Below are 19,114 nucleotides of genomic sequence, written 5' to 3'. Positions count from 1 at the left end.
GCTGACATGGATTCAATGGGCCAAGTGGCCGCCTCCTGTGCTGTAACGATTCTTTGATTCTTTATCCTGGCAATGAGCAGGCCCAGAATCCCATAGCCACTGAAGTCCAAATGTTGTATTCAAACAACAGGTAGAATTTTCGGATTGGCGGGCCCAGGAGCATCCTGGGAGAGGACAGTCGACCACGATCAACCCCCATCCACGATTTCACGCAGGCTGGCCAATTAGCGGCCAACCAGCGTGAAAGGCGCACTGAAAGGCTCAGCGCTGTCAGAGTGGGGGCAGGAGGAGGGCAAGTGCTGAAGTCAGCGCAGGGGAGCACAGAAGCTGACAAATTTAAAATCAATAAGAATAGAATGTAAAATCAGGAAAAAAAAGTTCATGTGTCAGAATGAGACACCTCAACATACTGATATAATTTTTTTCAAAACACTTTTTAAATTAATCACATAAACCTCATCCCGCCCTGGGATGAGTTTTCCTCAAAAAAGGCAACGATCGCCTGGCTGATTCGCTCACCCACCAACCATAACATTGACAAGCAGCGAAAAATTGCATCAATTGCTACTTTAATGGTCTTAATAGGCCTCTTAATTGTCGGCAGGCGCACTGCCAACTCTCACATGTGCCCACCAACTGAAATATCGCATAAGTGCGCTATGACATCAGGACACTTGCCCAGTGTCATCGCATGCTATTTCACGCTCTAGCATGTCGGGCGCACACCCACACGCCGAGCGGAAAATTCTACCCCAGTTGTTTTGATCAAGATGTGCTGCCTTGGATAGTAGATGCATTTGTAGTTCACACAGAGCATCTGCTAATAAGGCGAAGTGGTAAAGGCTTGCCAAGTGATGTTTCCACCAAGTACCTTAGCACTGTTCCATCGTGATACTGTCCACCTTCTGAAAAGTGTCGAGTATCTGTTTGAAATTGGTTTAGAACCCTTCATTGCAAGGGGGATGGAGTATTAAAATCAGGAAGTCTTGCTACAACTGTACATGGTATTGGTGAGACCACACCTAGAGCACTGTGTACAGTTTTAGCCTGTGTACAGCTTTAGCCTCCTTGTTTAAGGAATGACATACTTGGAAGCAGTTCAGAGAAGGTTCATTAGGTTGATTCCTGGGTTGAAGGGGTTTTCTTGTGAGGAAAGGTGAGCAGGTTGGGCCTATTCTGATTTGGAGTTTAGAAGAATGAGAGGGGATCTTATTGAAACATAAAAGATTCTGAGGGGGCTTGACAGGGTAGATGCTGAGAGAATGTTTCCTCTTATGTAGGAACCTAGAAGTAGCTGGCACAATTTAAAAATAGGGGGTCTTCTGTTTAAGAGAAAGATGAGGAATTTCATCTCTCTGAGGATTGTTAATCTTAGGAATTCTCTACCCCAAAGAGCAGTGGAGACTGGGTCATTGAATATATTCAAGTCTGATTTAGACAGATTTTTGATTTACAAGGGGGTCTGGGGTTATGAGGATCAAGCGGGAAAGTGGAGTTGAGGCCACAATCAGATCAGCCATGATCTTATTGAATGGTGCAGCAGGCTCACTGGGCTGAATGGCCTACTCTTGTCCCTATTTCTTATGTTCTTAAGTCAGTTGCACATGGTATATACAAAGATGACCTGATTACATTGGGTTCTTTAAGGGAGCCCCTTTTGTCTCCTAGTTTATGCAAGCTATTTGGAATAGAACTCAGATCTGGCATTTGGATCTTAATTTAGCTCTTCACAAACTAATGAATCCAAAGATTAGACCATAAGACAAGGCTGAAGCATTTGCAAACCATCTTCGGCCAGAAGCGCCGACTGTATGATCCATCTCAGCCTATTCATGAGGTTCCCAACATCAGAGATGCCAATCTTCTTCCAGTTTGGTTCACTTCATGTGGTACGAAGAAATGGCTGAAGGCATTGGATACAGCAAAAGCTATAGGCACTGGCAACATCCTGGTAGTAGTACAGAAGACTTGTACTCCAGAAAAGTTGCGCCCCTGCCAAGCTGTTCCAGTACAGCTACAACACTGGCATCTACCCGAAAATGTGGAAAATTTCCCGGGTATGTCCTGTCCATAAACACCAGGACAAATCCAATCTGGACAATTACATCAATCTATTCTTGCTCACGCTATCCACTACCTTAAACATTCACTCCTTCCATCACTAATGCATAGTGGCAACACTGTGTATCATATGCACGATATACTGCAGGAACCTGCCAAGCTGCTTTCGATGGCACCTTCCAAACCCATAACCTCTACTACCTGGAAGGACAAAGGTAGCAGATGCATGCGAATACCATCACATCTGCAAGTTCCCCTCCGAGCCACTCACCATCCTGACTTGGAACTGTTATCATTCTTCCTTCACTGTAGGTCAAACAGCATTATGGGTATACTTACACCAGATGGAATACAGAGGTTCAAAAAGGCAGCTCACCACCACCTTCTTAAGGACAATTAGGGATGTGCAAAAATTGCTGGTCTAGCCAGCAATGCTCACATGAAATAATATAGAAAAAAGTTTCTCAACATGAGGAATGTCACTTTTGTTTGCCTTCATAGGTAAGGTTTACGAACTCGAGCTGTGGTACAGCTGTATTAGATTGAGCATTTCAACAGCCAGTTGATAGGACGTACAGAATTCCTGCTGAAAGGTGTCACTTTCATTTAAGTTGGGTGATTGTTCCTTCATTTTATCTGCTGCCTCACTTAGACCAGATTTTTCACACTATGGATGTTTGTAGAAATCTAAACTACCCTGTTGTCCATGTTGAGCATCTTTGGAAGTGCAGGCAATTACTTGTTTCCTATGGCTCAAAGACCCAAGGAAACCAAGCAGCTGATAGCTGAGCTAATTATCGAGTGCATTCTACACTGCTGGGTTCTTGCTGAAAAGAAACCCAATGGTTTGGCTAAAGCTCCATGGCTGCTTCCATGGCCTTACATTCATGTTCAGATTGGTGATATTCTTACAGTGATACTCATATATATTGGAGTTTGACTGTGGTACACGATCTCTTCAGCCCATTTGTTCTTGATAGCTGTGTCACCTTGGTATGTGAACAGGATTCTGCCTCTACCTTTTGCCTGCCTTTGGTAATGCTGCTACAGGAAACGGTGACAAATGGTGGCTCACCTTCGTTATGCAAAAGCTGTGTGTCCTCCACTCACCACCGTCTCTCCCTCCTGGGTAGTGTACAAGATGCATATCCTTTCAAGACTTCTATTTATATAGCATCTTTAACATGGTAAACTGCCGTAAGGTGTTTCACGGGAGTGTTAGCAAACAAAGTCTGATACTAAGCCACTTAAGGACATACTAACTCAGGCGACCAAAAGCTTTGTCAAAGTAGGTTTTAAGGACCATCTTACAGGAGCAAAGAGAGGTAGCTAGGTGGAGAGGTACAAGGTAGGTCATAACTTTTCTCGTTTAATTTTTCACTAGCCAGTTAATTTTCTGCTCAGTAAGCTGCCAAATTATTCAAATAATGAGCGTTAGTGCATGACGGGATGCAGTCAGAATAGTGCCAGTTCCATGCAGACTTCATCTGTAAATAGCTTCTACTGAAATGCATTATTCCTAAAGGACTGAGTAAATATATTTTTTTTTAATTTGATGTTGCCAATAACCTAGGGACCCCTGAAAGTGCACCATACTATTCAACTGGGCGTTATTACTGCTCAGAGCTGGTTAAGGAAAGCAATTTCTGGACTGAGAACTTGTTATTAAACTGTTCATCCAGTCCACACACTACACCAAAAACCCCACACTACACCAAAAACCCCACAAAACTAATGATGGGAATGCTTGGCTTTAGATCACAGCTAATTGCAAAACGCTGTTTCTGAGAAGACTGCTAATTAATTAATATAGGACCAGGAGGTGATAGGTGGCAGTATGTAATGATCAAAAATGCTTGAATCCAGCAGTGGAGCATTTCAGTTACCTCGATTTTTTTTTTAATATAGCAGTTGAACCAAATGGACTTGACATTGTGCACCCGGAGAGGGGGAGGATCTAACCTTTGAGGATGCAAAAGCAGCAAGGAGCTGTTTACAAACACAAGCACACTGCAGCATATTTCTGAATGCTTGAATGTAGCAAACTGACCCCGTTGATGGTTATCAGAGAACTGGCAAAGGTGGTGATTTAAAACCCATCCACCATAGGAATCAAAAATATAAAAATGGATGGAATTGTACTGAAATTTTTAAAAGAAAGTCTGATGAGACATTTTGGTCTTATTCTGAGATGCCAGTGCCTACAGAGAAACATTATTCAGAGCTTTGATGAAGTCACTGAATGTATCATAGATTCACCGACAATTAGATTCACTGGATTTGAATAGTTATAAACAATGCACACAAATCTTTCATGAAGCTCCCTCAGCGCTAAGGTTGCATATAAATCACTGAAAGCTGCAAATATGCTCTGACCTTCAACACACACTCCTTTCTTATAACAGGCATTTGATTCAATGTGAGATGTTGGTGAAATTCACTGTGAGGAGTAGAGCTGTGCATGTGACTCTAGACTCATGTATTTAGATGAACATTTGAAGCAGAGGAAGATACAGGGCGAAGGGGAGAGAGCGGGGCAATGGGATTTATTTGGATTGTTTAGGAGCTGTCACAGACTCTTCCTGTGTTATAAAGCTCTGCAGTTCTATTACGTATCAGTGAAAATATAATACTTAAAGAAATGTGTCTTATGCAGTGTAATTGGCCAGAGTACACATTCAGTGTAAGCTTTCTGGTTGCATCAGACGGAGAAGATGAAACATTCACAATCTGATTAATTTCTAGTTAGTGCAATGAGGAGTCTGACTTACAGCTCAGTGACAGCTCCCTTTGGGGCAACAACCCATCTACCTTTTTCTCTGAATCCTCCTCCATTGTAAGTTAGACCCATGTATTTTGTTTTACTTTTATTTTTAGCAGCTGCTTCACTGAAACAAATTTAATCATGTCTACTGTGTAGATTTTCAAACTGGAGGCTGTGGATTCAACATGGTATATGTGAGAGTATCACCTTTCTACCCTCCTGGAACCAAGCATACCATTCACTTTAAGCACTGTGTTCCAAGAATGCATTCTGCATTTGACATAACGTTATTTCTGCTGGCATGTCAATCAGTCTGTCCACTGTCAAAGTATTAAAAGCAAGAAAAATATTAAAAATACATCATTTTATCCTGGTTCCTTCTGACAAGCTAAAATTTTACAAGGATCTGCCAGTCTGCATATGTTGCACACCAGTGGCAGTTAGCCTCTAACTCACATCAAACTTCATGCCTTGTTGGCTTTGTGATCTTAAAGGGACTGCAAATTTACACTCAGTTCCATCTGAGCAGCAGAATAATACATTCTGTGTTGCACTCCTGTTGTTAAAAGACAGCGTAGTATCTGATGTGTGCCCTGCATCCAGTTCATGATCAATCTGCTTCATGCATCAACCTCCTATTTCAGAAATCACACTCCAAAGTATCACAAATGTTCTTTTTTTAAAAAAAAAATATAATTAACCAGCTTCCAATGTACAGAAAAGCAATAATCCTCTAAGTGAACTCAGGCTGTGCCTGAAATATGTTTGTCCACAATGGAACTCCGGATATTTTAAAATTAGTTCATAGAATGTGAGCGTCGCTGGCAAAGCCAGCATTTATTGCCCATCCCTGATTGCCCATGAGAAGATGGTGGTGAGCCATGTTCTTGAACAGTTGCAGTGCTGTTGGGGAGGGAGTTCCAGAATTTTGACCCAATGACAGTGAAAGAATGGCAATATGGTTCTAAGTCAGGATGGTCTGTGACTTGGAGGGATACTTGCAGGTGGTGGTGCCCTGTGCGTCAGCCGCCCATGTCCTTCTAGATGGCAGAGGCTGCGGGTTTGGATGGTGCTGTTGGAGATGCCTTAGCGCATTGTTGTAGTGTATCTTATAGATGGTACATACTGTTATCACTGTCTGCCAGTGGTAGAGCGAGTGAATATTTAAGATGGTGGATGGAGCACCAATCAATCAAGTGGGCTGCTTTGACCTAGATGATGTTGAGCTTCTTGAGTGTTGTGGGAGCTGCACTCATCCAGGCAAGAGGAGAGTATTCCATCACACTCCTGACTTATGCTTTCTAGATGGTGGACAAGCTTTGGGGAGTCAGGAGGAGATACTCTCTGCAGAATTCCCAGCCTCTGACCTGCTCTTGTAGCCACAGTATTTATATGACTAGTGCAGTTCAATTTCTGGTCAATGGTAACCCCCCAGGATGTTGTTAGTGGGGATTCAGCGATAGCAGTGCCATTGAACATCATGGGGAGATTGTTGGATTATCTCTTGTTGCAGATAGTTATTGCCTGGCACTTGTGTGGCACGAATGTCACTTGCCACTTATCATCCCAAGCCTGAGTGTTGTCCAGTCTCTCTGCATGTGGGCATGGACTGCCACAGCATCTGAGGAATTGTGAATAGTGCTGAACATTGTGCAATCATTAGCAGATATCTCCACTTCTGACCTTATGATGGAGCAAAGATCATTGATGAAGCAGCTGAAACTGTCTGGTGTCATGAAGCTTATTAATGTATATAATATTTTGGAAAATATTTTTATTTTAAAATAGAGGTTTAGTCTGTAGGTGTGTCTTAATTGGATTAAAGCCAGCTAGTCTGGGTGCTTTGATGTGTACTAGTTTTGATATGTAAGAGAGATAACGTGCATTTGCATTTTTTGAATAGAGTATTCAAGAAGTGAGGTGAAAACTGACGCCTATCTAGCAGATACCAAGCAATATGTTTATATTACTAATAAAATTGGTACTACGAAAGGGGTTTTTTGTTGGAAGAGGCTGGTGATACAATGAGAATTTACATTCAATAGGCGGTGATAGGTACAACTTCGGCAGTTTTCAGGTGTGCAGGGCAGAGGCAATGTAAGATCAAAGCCTGTAAGTCTACCACGGTGTCTCCACAGGAACCAAAGTGAAAAGAACCTCACTTTGAATTCGTACGGTGAAAATGCTTTGCCTGGTGTCTGGTTAAGTCTATGGGTTGCTGTTGCTTATTGGAGATTAGTTTGGGAATTTGTTAAAAGTTATGAGAGTTGTAATTTGTAGCCATGTGTGTGTGTGTATGTATATATTAACCTGTGTAAATTAATAAAACGTTTCATTTAGTTTAATGTAAAACCACGAGAACTGGTGGTCTGATTCCTGAATTTAGAGTCACAGCTCAAACATAACACTTAAAATTATAGGTTGTGACAGTTGTTTAAAGTTTCCCTCTGGGATTTTTAAATAATTCAGCTGTACCTACTGCACTGGTCATAACACTTGGCCTAGGATACTACCCTCAGGAACTCCTGCTCGTGGGATTGAGATGATTGACCCCCACAATCACAACCATCTTCCTTTGTACTAGGTCTGAATCCAATCAGCGGAGATGTTTCCCCCTGTTTCCCATTGATTTCCGTTTTGCTAGTGCTCCTTGCTGCCATGCTCGGTCAAATGCTGCTGTAATGTCAAGGGCAGTCAGTCTCACCTCACCTCTGCAATTCAGCACTTTTGTCCATGTTTGGACCAAGTCTGTAATGAAGCCTGGAGCTGAGTGGCCCTAACAGAACCTAAACTGAACATTGGTGAGCAGGTTGGCCAGGTTGGAAATGTCCTTTTTATGGACAGGTCATATCTGGGCAATTTTCCGCATCATTTGGTAGGTGCCAGTGTTGCAGCTGTACTGGAACAGCTTGGCTCGCAGCTAGTTCTGGAGTCTGCAGTGTTACAGCCAGGATGTTATCAGGACCCATAGCCTATGATGTATGCAGTGCTTTCATCCTTTTCCTGATATCACATGAAGTGAATTGAATTGGCTGAAGACTGACTTCTGTGATGCTGGGCACCTCAGGCGGAGGCCAAGATGAATCGTCCACTCAGCACCTCTGGCTAAAGATGGTTGCAAGTGCTTTAGCCTTGTTTTTTGCCCTCAGGTGCTGGGATCTGACATCATTGAGGATGGGGATGTTTATGAGCCTCCTCCTCCCTTTGGTTGTTTAATTGTCCACCGCCATTCCTGACTGGATGTGGCAACACTGTAGAGCTTTGAACTGATATATTCGTTGTGGTTTCTTAGCTCTTTCTATAGCATGTTGCTTCCACTGTCTAGTGTACATGTAGTCCTGCATTGTGGATTCACCAGGCTAGCACCTCATTTTTAGGTAAGCCTGATGCTGTTCCTGGCATGCTCTCCTACACTCCTCATTAGACCAGGTTGATCCCCTGGCTTGATGGTAATGATGGAGGAGGAATGTGGACCATGAGGTTACAGATTATTGTTGAGTACAATTTTGTAGTTGCTAATAACCCACAGTGCCTCATGAATCACCAGTTTTGAGCTGCCAGATCTGTTTTGAATCTAACCCTTTTAGCTTGATGGTAGTAACACACACATGATGGAGGGTATTCTCAATATGAAGGCAGGATTTCATCTCCACAGGAACCCTGAGTTGGTTGCTACTCTCAGTGCTTCATGGACAGATGCATCAATGTCTGTGCAGCAGTTGGGCCTTGTGCTGTGGAGGAACAACCTAACACACTCATATGGTATCCGTAGAATATGCGCCTAGACAGAAGAGCTTACAAACCACCACTCTGCGGAGGTCATATCTCATGGTATTATAGATATGAGGCTAACATTAAGGAAGCAGATAGGAGACTTTGTCTGTAACTTGATTCACATACACCTTGATCATTTACAGCCAACTTAACCTTCAGCTTTTCCTAACAGTAGATTTGTTGCTGCATTCCTTGTCTGTTGTCTAATAAAGGAGTGTTATGACCAGATGAGAAGGGATGAACTGGCTCCTCTCTATTCAGCCATCTTGGTTGGCCACAACAAGGGTTTAAGTTTCTTTTTCATGAGGATATGCCTTTTCCAAATCAGTATGTATTTAACTATTTAAGTTGTGAGCAATAAGGAGCCATTCAAACAAGGTTTCTTGAGTGAAAGACCTAATTTATTAACCACTAAGCTCGAGAAAATTAATAAAAATGCAACGGCAAACATTCAGCCCTCATACAGTAATTCAGGCCCACACACACACACAGGTACACGCGCACGCATGCACCCCAGAAATGAGGGGAGTTAAAGTCCAATAAAAAGGTAAAAGAATATAAGGCTAAGTGCCCTTCGATTGTTTTTGAAGCATAGGTTTTAAACATAGCGGCCGATTTGGGTTGGCTGTATCAGATGTAGATGTTGTTGCAATAATCACAGGATGTCACTTCAGTGGTAGGTTTCTGGTCGAGTTGGCTTCTTGAACCGGGCGACACATTTATTCCAAAAGAGAGAGAGGGAGAGAGAGCAGCCTTCAGCCTGCTTCCTCTGCTGAAAAATTTCTTGACAACACTTGTGTCACTTGCAATCTCTCTCTCGTGGTTGGGCAGCCTTGCGTTAAAATGCTTCACCCATTGTGTACTTCCAAGAGGTTTTGATTGTGTCTGTCTGTGGCAGACATTGTTTCAATATCTAGCACTTTGTATTTTTAATTCCTCTTCCTTAGATAGTTACAAGTTTAGATGGGTGTCTGGATTATAGGAAATGCCCCTCTCTTCACATTTCCTTGAGGATGATTTGTTTGTTTCTCACCTTCACCTTGGAATGTGGCCATGCATTTTAAGCAGTTTGCTCTGCCTCAGTTCAAATTGCAGAATATCCAGTCAGTTGAAAGTTGAAAAATCACACTTTAAAAACTAAAGAGCTGTAGCCTCGTGACGGTAGATAGGATTATCTCCGGGACTGATGCATCAAGTGGGGGAGTCCTAATAAATTCAGTTGTTTTATTTTTCTCCCATCCTAAAGGGGAAGGTTTCAGTTTCAACTTGGCTACTGTTTATAGCAGCATGATTGAAATCATGAGCTCGCTATGTTAGAGATTCCAGAATAAGCAAAAGCTCCCTGTGAGGAATTACAGACACAGAGCAGTGTTCCCTCACTGTGAGAGAAATCATAGACATAGACCTGTTCGGTGAGTAATCATAGGCACGTGTCTATGTCCCTTCACACCAGAACTAAGAGTGGTCCTCAAACAAGTTATTGGTCAGTATTGTAGCCATTGTTAAAAGTTAATGCCATGGGCTTAGACCTTCACTGCTTTACTTATTACAAATGATGAATAGGTCCCTGCCTGTGTGTTAGATAAAGACACCTGTAATATTATACTGCAATCAATTGGGCTTTTATTTATTAACCATCAGCTTCTAATTGTGGAAGCTGTTGTATGAAGTATGAATCATGTTCCTGTGCTCTCCTTGCTCTTCTTTAAAGAGATATCTATTGATTTTACCACAATTAGATTGTCCTTCCATCTCAATTTCCTCCAGATTTGTGAGTATAACCACGATTGCAGATATCTCTGAACCTTGTGCAGTTTGCCCTAATATCTGTGTTCTGTTCTTCTGACTGAGCAAGCACAGCCTTTTGGTGATGATGTATTTCCTTAATTATGTTCTTTTATATTAATCTCTCCTGGTGCAGTTGGTTTACTATAGTAAAGTACATTCTGTCTGCTGTGAAATTTAACCCATACTCACTGGGAGATGAATGCAATTTGTTTCACTGAGGTATAAAAGATTTATGTACTTGCTTGAGTATTGTTTTGACAAAACATACAGTACATGGTAAACTCACATTCCAACGTGGCATGCTGTCATTGTATATACATACGTGGAGGGTCTAATACAGTTTGATGCAGTTGGGTGGTGTTGCTTACTAATGTAGTGCAGACCATTCCTTGGTAGGGACTCAGGCTATACAGGGAATTCAGATGGTGCATAGCCCCTTGGAAGTTTAGAAGGGTTGAAGGGTTCTAGAAACAAACAGTGCCCACAGGCTGCCTTTGGGATTTGAAATGGACAGCAACTGGGAAGAGATTCACAGGTCCTGATGCGCCCTGCAGTTCAGGCACACCTTGTGCATCACCTGCATCACAAGTGTTTGATTATTGTATTTGTTAGTGGGCAAGTTGTTCAATCCCATTTACTCTTTGTCTTTTCTCTCTCCAAAGGTACATTTCATTTCCCTTCTAACCTATTTATACTGTCCATTTGAAACCATACGCGAGGGGTAGGAGGCATATTTCCGTTGTGTGGGTGATACATTTGCTATATTTAATCTGCAACTGCATGTAATAATTTCTTTGCATATCTTAATGGGCTCCATCCTGTTCTCAAATTCACCTTTGAAATGGAGCAGTCAAATGAACTCCCCTTGATGTACTATTTGAGAAATTTGCCAGGAGGTTCTCTACCACGGTCTACCGCAGGCTTACCTTCACTGGTCAATGTGCATGTTGGGATTCTTAGTTCCACACACTATAAGATTGGTCTTATTGGTAACCTTGTAAATAGGTTCCAAGCCATTTGCTCCCCATCCAAGCTTGATGCTGAAATAGGGCACAACAAAGGCATCCTGCAGGATAATGATTACCCTGATCAGGTCATTTCGTGCTGTATATCACGCAAACTCATAAACGGGCCTAAGGCCATCACTTTCAGCCTTGAAAAGTGCCCAGTCTACCTCAGATTACCCTGGAAGGGTAAGGTATCTTAAAACTTTGAGCAGCAGGTGAAGCTCGCTGTCTCACGCTGCTACTGTGCAGCAGCAACATGAGTGATATCTGCACTAACAGGATGCTGCCGTCAAGCTAAAAAGACATTCTGCCTATCACACAAATGAGTAATATGGTATATGAATTTCAGTGCCAGTATCACACTAGGTATATAGGCCGTAAATCCCAAAGACTGGCAGATCGTACCAAACAACATGTCCCAGCTGCTGTTCGCAACAGACAGAGTACAGACCATTCCCAACCAGCCCGTGCTTGCAAAACTTAAAACACAGTGTCCAACATTAGATGTGATTCCGTGATTGGACATTTGATAATTCAGTGTGCTAAGAATTACGCTGACAACCTATTTAAGATTGTCGGTCGGGCTCGCAATGTGGCACATTTGCATGTACTGGAAGCTACATATATGAGTATACAGGGCCTGTTCTTTGCAGACTGGAAGAGCATATACATACATTGTGTCTGTTTCAGCTAAACAAAATAAGTGACAGCCATTCGCAGGCTCATTCCTCAGGGCAATGCCTCAACCAATCAGGGCAATGCCTCGACCAATCAGGGTCAAGCTGCTTACTTTAAATTTCAAACAATGCTTGGCAGTTAACTGTCAGTCACCATCACTGGTGCATTCTCCATGCAACACCACTGGCCAACCAACAGCGCACTTTTCACATTCAGTATAAATTGTTGTTTTTGCAAGAATACTAATATCAGGGGAAGTGTCCTGATGAATGCATGATGAAAAGCTTAGACATGTTTCTCTTTTCAGCAATACTCAAGTTCTGTATTACCAAACGATTATTATTTTAACTCTTCAGCTGAGTGAGCCATTTGCCTGGAACAGTTGCGTCAGTTCCCGCCAAGATCTCAGCTCCAAGAATTCTCTAATCCTTCTTCTCTTACTTCTTTTCAGCATCCAACGAGCAACAGCCGTGCTCCTGGCTGATCCCTGCTTTCAACTGAGATCAATACAATATCTTCTCAGAGAAAATGAGCTCTCAGCCCTGGGAGCAACACCCCCACCAGCTGAGAAGAAGCATTTCTCCCTCCAAGCATGTGAGTACAGTGGACATTGGGACTGTGACAGACCTGACACTCTGACCAATTGCAGAATAAGAACTTCTGTATTATCTAACTTCTGTATTATCTACTTGTACAGAACTTGCACCTACTCAAATATCGTAACAGATTTAAAATACAACGTGGGAGAGGTTTCTTTTGTCTTTTTGAGGGAGAGAATAATGTATAAGCTTTCTAAGTGTGATACTGAAGTGCAATGGGTCAGTGGGGGAGTTATTGGTGGGAGGGTGCAGTGAAGTCACTGTGTCTTTTGTTACCCCCTTGTCTGTAAATACTCCCTCTCATGAAGAGAAGCTGGGGTTGTCCTTAAAGTAGAAAAGGCTAAGGGAATATTTAATAGAGATGTTCAAAATTGAGGGGTTTTCCTAGAGGGTCAGGAACTTTTTTTATTTCATTTACAGGATGTGGGCGTCACTGGCTAGGCCAACATTTATTCTCCATTCCTAATTGCCCTTGAGAAGGTGGTGGTGAGCTGCCTTCTTGAACCGCTGCAGTCCATGTGGTGTAGGTACACCCACAGTGCTGTTAGGGAGGGAGTTCCAGGATTTTGACCCAGTGACTGTGAAGGAACAGTGATATATTTCCAATCAGGATGGTGAGTGACTTGGAGAGGAAACTGCAGGTGATGGTGTTCCCATCTGCTGCCCTTGCCCTTCTAGATGGTAGTGGTCATGGGTTTGGCAGGTGCTATCTCAGGAGCCTTGATGAGTTCCTGCAGTGGATCTTGTAGATGGTACACACTGCTGCTGCTGTGGTGGAGGGAGTAAACATTTGTGGATGTGGTGCCAGTCAAGCAGGCTGCTTTGTCCTGAACGGTGTCAAGCTTCTTGAGTGTTGTGGGACCTGCACTCGTCCAGGCAAGTAGGGAGTATTTCATCACACTCCCAACTTGTGCCTTGTAGATGGAGGACAGGCTTCGGGGAGTCAGGAGGTGAGTTACGTGCCAGAGGATTCCTTGTCTCTGACCTGCTCTTGTAACCACAGTATTTATATCGCTAGTCCAGTTCAGTTTCTGGTCAGTGGTAACCCCCGGGATGTTGATAGTGGGGGATTCAGTGATGGTAATGCCTTTGAACGTTACAGGGCGATGGTTAGATTCTCTCTTGTTGGAGATGGGTCATTGCCTGGCACTTGTGTGGTGTGAATTTTACTTGCCACTTGTCAGCCCAAACCTGGATAATGTCCAGGTCTTGCAGCATTTGGACATGGACTGTTTGAATGGTGGATGGGGTGGCAATCAAGCGGGCTTCTTTCCCGGATAGTGTTGAGCTTCTTGAGTGTTGATGGATTTGCACTCATCCAGGCAATTGGAGAGAATTCAATCACACTCCTGACTTGTGCCTTGTAGATGGTGGACAACTAAAGGTTTCAGATTTAAGATAATTGGCAAATAACCCTGGAGCAGTTTCTTTTACACAACAAGTTATGACCTGGAATGCACTGCATGATTGGATGGTGGAAGGAGATTCAATAATAACTTTCAAAAGGGAATTGAATATAAAATTAAAATTTGCAGGGCTGTGGAGGAAAAGACTAACTGGATAGCTCTTTGACACATTGGGCCAAATGGCCTCCTCTGTCTGTGCTGTTTGATTAAATTATTACAGTCTAACTGGTCAGAGATTTCAGGTTTGTAGTGTGTTAATACATAAGGATGATGCTATGAGACTGGATGCTAAAGAAAGGAAGGCTTGCAGTTATGGACAGATGTACATTTCTTATATTAAATAAAACAATGACCAAATGATCTATTTTAGGTGTTGGTTGAGGCATAAGAATTTACCAGGACAAGGGGAGAACCCCCGTGCTGCTCTTCAAATAGTGCCATGGATTCCTATAGGTCCACCTAAGATGGGTAGATGGAGCCTGGTTTACACTTCACCTGAAAGTTGGCACCTCTGATAGTGCAACACTCACTCAGTACTACACAAGTGTCACCCTGGATTATATGGTCAAGTTCTCTGGAGTGGGACTTGAACCCTTATCCTTCCAACTCAGAGATGGGAGTGTTATCACTGAGCCACGGCTGACAACTGATGCCTTTAACCCTAAAGGTCAAACCATTTAAAATAAAGTTTGTTTTACACCAGCTCTCCAGGTACACTTTGTTTCAGGGTTTGTATCTCCTGGTTAAATTGGATGCAGGGTGCTCTTACCAAACAACATGACGTGGCAGCTAACATTGGCCACTGTATCTATATTTGATTCCTGATAAACTGCTCTTTGGCCAAAAGCAGCATTTCCTAGGATGTAGAGGTCACTATAGTGATGCAGCTGTCAGAGCACAATGATGTGCACATGTAAAGCACATCAGAATATCTTAATGATTTGGTTTGAGAAACAGTTCCGTGCTTTGGTATATTCTGATGAGGTCTCCCCTTAACCTGGTTTGTAGACTAAAACATGAGCTTCTCAAATCTTTCCTCGCTCCTGTGTGGGTAGCTAGTACGCAGGTTATTGACTCAGTGATGATGAGGAAGAGAAATCTATGCCCAGGTTCAGGCTTTGTGACTTGAAAAGTAACTCAGACAGTGAAGGTGTTCCCATGATATTGCTGCTTTTGTACGGTAGTAGATGCCGTAGAGCTGGCACATCTTGTCTAAATAAGTTTGTTGAATTGGTGCTGTGCATTCCTGTAGATAACATGTAAAGCAGTCACAGTGAATTGGAACTGGATAGTCATTTCCATGACAGGACACTAATTAAACAATCTGCTCTGACCTGGATGGTGTTGAGCTTCTTAAGTGTTGTTGCATCTGCACCATCCAGCTGAGGGATAGCTAAGCTCTTCACCACCCTCCTACTTAATGGTGGAGACACTTATAAGAGTCAGGAGGTGAGCCTGTCACGTGCACTGAGGATCAGTCATGTCAACACAGTGACTACTATAAGCTTCTAGTCAATGGTAATCTCCAAGATATTAGTAGTGGTGGACTTGGCAATAATGGTGCTATTGAAGGTTAGGGGGTAATGACTGGGCTTTCTCCTGTTGGGATTTGGACATTTCCTGGCCATTAAATGCCATGAACATTACCTGTCACTCATCAGCCAAGCCTGGGTATTATCAAAATGTATTCTGGAATGAGTTGCTTCATTATCAAAAGTTATGAATGGGACTGAACACTGTTGAATCAACAACCAACCTCATTCATGAGTATGGAAGGCCCTTGATGAAGCAACTGAAGGTGGTTGTGCTGAGGATACTGCTGAGGTATTCCTGCAGTTATGTCTTAGAATTGTGATATTTGACCTCCAACGACTACAAACACTTTACCACATCTGCTAATAGAGGATTTCACCTTTGACTTCAGTCTTGCATAGAATATACACATAAACAGACCATTCCGCCAAACTGGTATATGTTGAAGTCTATGTTCCACACAAACTGCCTTTGACTCTGTTTACTTCTCAACCTATCAACGTATCCTTCTATAAAAGCAAAAAACTGCGGATGCTGGAAATCCAAAACAAAAACAAAAATACCTGGAAAAACTCAGCAGATCTGGCAGCACCTGTGGAGAGGAGCACAGTTAACGTTTCAAGTCCGCATGACTCTTCAACAGAACTAAGGAAAAATAGAAAAGGGGGTGAAATATAAGCTGGTTTAAGTAGGGGGTGGGACAATAAGAGCTGGATAGAGGGCCAGTGATAGGTGGAGATAACCAAAAGATGTCACAGACAAAAGAACAAAGAGGTGTTGAGGGTGGTGATATTATCTAAAGGAATGTGCTAATTAAGGGTAGAAAGCAGGACGAGCAAGGTACAGATAGCCCTAGTGGGGGTGGGGTGGGGTGAAGGAATCGAAAAAGGCTAAAAGGTAGAGATAAAACAATGGATGGAAATACATTTAAAAATAATGGAAATAGGTGGGAAAAGAAAAATCTATATAAATTATTGGAAAAAATAAAAAGATGGGGGAAAATCGGAAAGGGAGTGGGGATGGAGGAGAGAGTTCATGATCTAAAATTATTGAACTCAATATTCAGTCTGGAAGGCTGTAAAGTGCCTAGTCGGTAGATGAGGTGCCCATCCCGTCTTCCAATCCCAGCCCCGGCCGTGTATTCACCATACCCCCTGACCTTCCCCTCTCCGACGCTGAACGTTCAGTGCTCAGCAAAGGACTTAGTTTCATACCCTTACGCCCTCATCTCAATGAATTTCAGGCTCGGCACGATGCTGAACTCTTCTTCCGCCACCTTCGTCTCCGTGCTCACTTCTTTGGGCAGGAGTCTTCTCCCCGTTTAACGGATCCTTTTACCCACCTCCAATATTCTCCCTCCACCCGGACTCCTCCCTCTGGTTTCTTACCTTCTCTTGATCTTTTCATTGAGAACTGTCGGCGTGACATTAGTCGCCTCAATTTCTCTGCTCCTCTCACCCATTTTAACTTGTCTCTCTCTCTGAACATGCTGCACTCCGTTCTCTCAGGTCCAACCCTGACATTGTCATCAAACCCGCTGACAAGGGTGGTGCTGTTGTTGTCTGGCGCACTGACCTCTACCTCACAGAGGCTGAGAGTCAACTCGCAAACACTTCCTCCTACCTCTCCCTGGACCATGACCCCACTACTGAACATCAAGCCATTGTTTCCAGGACTGTTACTGACCTCATCTCCTCTGGAGACCTTCCTTCCACAGCTTCCAACCTGATAGTCTCCCAACCTCAGACGGCCTGCTTCTGCCTCCTACCCAAAATCCACAAACAAGACTGTCCCGGCAGACCGATCGTGTCAGCCTGTTCCTGCCCCACGGAACTCATTTCTTGCTATCTTGACTCCATTCTCTCTCCCCTTGTCCAATCCCTTCCCACCTACATCCGTGATTCCTCTGACACCCTACATCATATCAACAATTTCCAGTTCCCTGACCCCAACCGCCTCCTCTTCACCATGGACGTCCAATCCCTCTACACCTCCATCCCCCACCGGGATGGTCTGATGGCTCTCCGCTTCTTCCTCGAACAGAGGCCCGAGCAATCCCCATCCACCACTACTCTCCTCCGTCTGGCTGAACTTGTTCTCACACTGAACAATTTCTCCTTAAACTCCTCTCACTTCCTCCAAATAAAAGGTGTGGCTATGGGTACCCGCATGGGGCCCAGCTATGCCTGTCTCTTTATGGGGTATGTGGAACATTCCTTGTTCCAGTCCTACTCCGGCCCCCTCCCACAACTCTTTCTTCGGTATATCGATGATTACTTCAGTGCTGCTTCATGCTATCGTCTGGACCTGGAAAAGTTTATTAATTTTGCTTCCAATTTCCACCCCTCCATCATTTTCACATGATCCATCTCTGACACTTCCCTTCCCTTCCTTGACCTCTCTGTCTCAATTTCTGGTGATAGACTGTCCACCAATATCCACTACAAGCCTACTGACTCCCACAGTTACCTCGACTACAGCTCCTCACACCCCGCTTCCTGTAAGGATTCCATCCCATTCTCTCAGTTCCTTCGCCTCCGTTGCATCTGTTCTGATGATGCCACTTTCAAAAACAGTTCCTCTGACATGGCCTCTTTCTCCCTTAACCGAGGTTTTCCACCCACGGTGGTTGACAGGGCCCTCAACCGTGTCCGGCCCATCTCCCGTGCATCCGCCCTCACACCTTCTCCCTCCCTGAAACATGATAGGGTCCCCCTTGTCCTCACTTATCACCCCACCAGCCTCCGCATTCAAAGGATCATCCTCCGCCATTTCCGCCAACTCCAGCATGATGCCACCACCAAACACATCTTCCCTTCACCCCCCCACCCGGCGGCATTCCGTAGGGATCGTTCCCTCCTGGTCCACTCCTCCATCACCCCCTACACCTCAACCCCCTCCCACGGCACCTTCCCATGCAACCGCAGAAGATGCAACACCTGCCCCTTTACTTCCCCTCTCCTCACCGTCCAAGGGCCCAAACACTCATTTCAAGTGAAGCAGCATTTCACTTGCACTTCCCTCAACTTAGTCTACTGCATTCGTTGCTCCCAATGTGGTTTCCTCTACATTGGAGAGACCAAACGCAGACTGGGTGACCGCTTTGCAGAACACCTTCGGTCTGTCCGCAAGCATTACTCAGACCTCCCTGTCGCTTGCCATTTCAACACTCCACCCTGCTCTCATGCCCACATGTCCGTCCTTGGCTTGCTGCATTGTTCCAGTGAAGCTCAACGCAAACTGGAGGAACAGCACCTCATCTTCCGACTAGGCACTTTACAGCCTTCCGGACTGAAAATTGAGTTCAACAATTTTAGATCATGAACTCTCTCCTCCATCTCCACCCCCTTTCCGATTTTCCCCCTCCTTTTTGTTTTTTCCAATAATTTATATAGATTTTTCTTTTCCCACCTACTTCCATTATTTTTAAGTGTATTTCCATCCATTGTTTTATCTCTACCTTTTAGCCTTTTTCGATTCCTTCACCCCACCCCACCCCCACCA

The 19,114-nt window shown here is 43.7% G+C and overlaps 1 protein-coding gene across 1 annotated transcript in view; it reads left to right on the top strand.

Moving 5' to 3' along the window:
- The window catches only part of rnf123 (ring finger protein 123), a 440,342-nt gene that overhangs the window by 395,511 nt on the left and 25,717 nt on the right, over nucleotides 1-19,114 (top strand). The window contains exon 36 of the mRNA XM_078543856.1: nucleotides 12,524-12,666. Within this exon, the coding sequence (XP_078399982.1) occupies nucleotides 12,524-12,666 (143 nt within the window). The remainder of the gene's footprint in view (nucleotides 1-12,523; nucleotides 12,667-19,114) is intronic.

Source organism: Cetorhinus maximus, chromosome 6 (genome assembly GCF_964194155.1).
Source record: "Cetorhinus maximus chromosome 6, sCetMax3.hap1.1, whole genome shotgun sequence".
Taxonomy (NCBI): domain Eukaryota; kingdom Metazoa; phylum Chordata; class Chondrichthyes; order Lamniformes; family Cetorhinidae; genus Cetorhinus; species Cetorhinus maximus.
The sequence above is the reverse complement of the archived record's forward strand: the minus strand, read 5'-3'. Positions and strand labels throughout refer to the sequence as shown.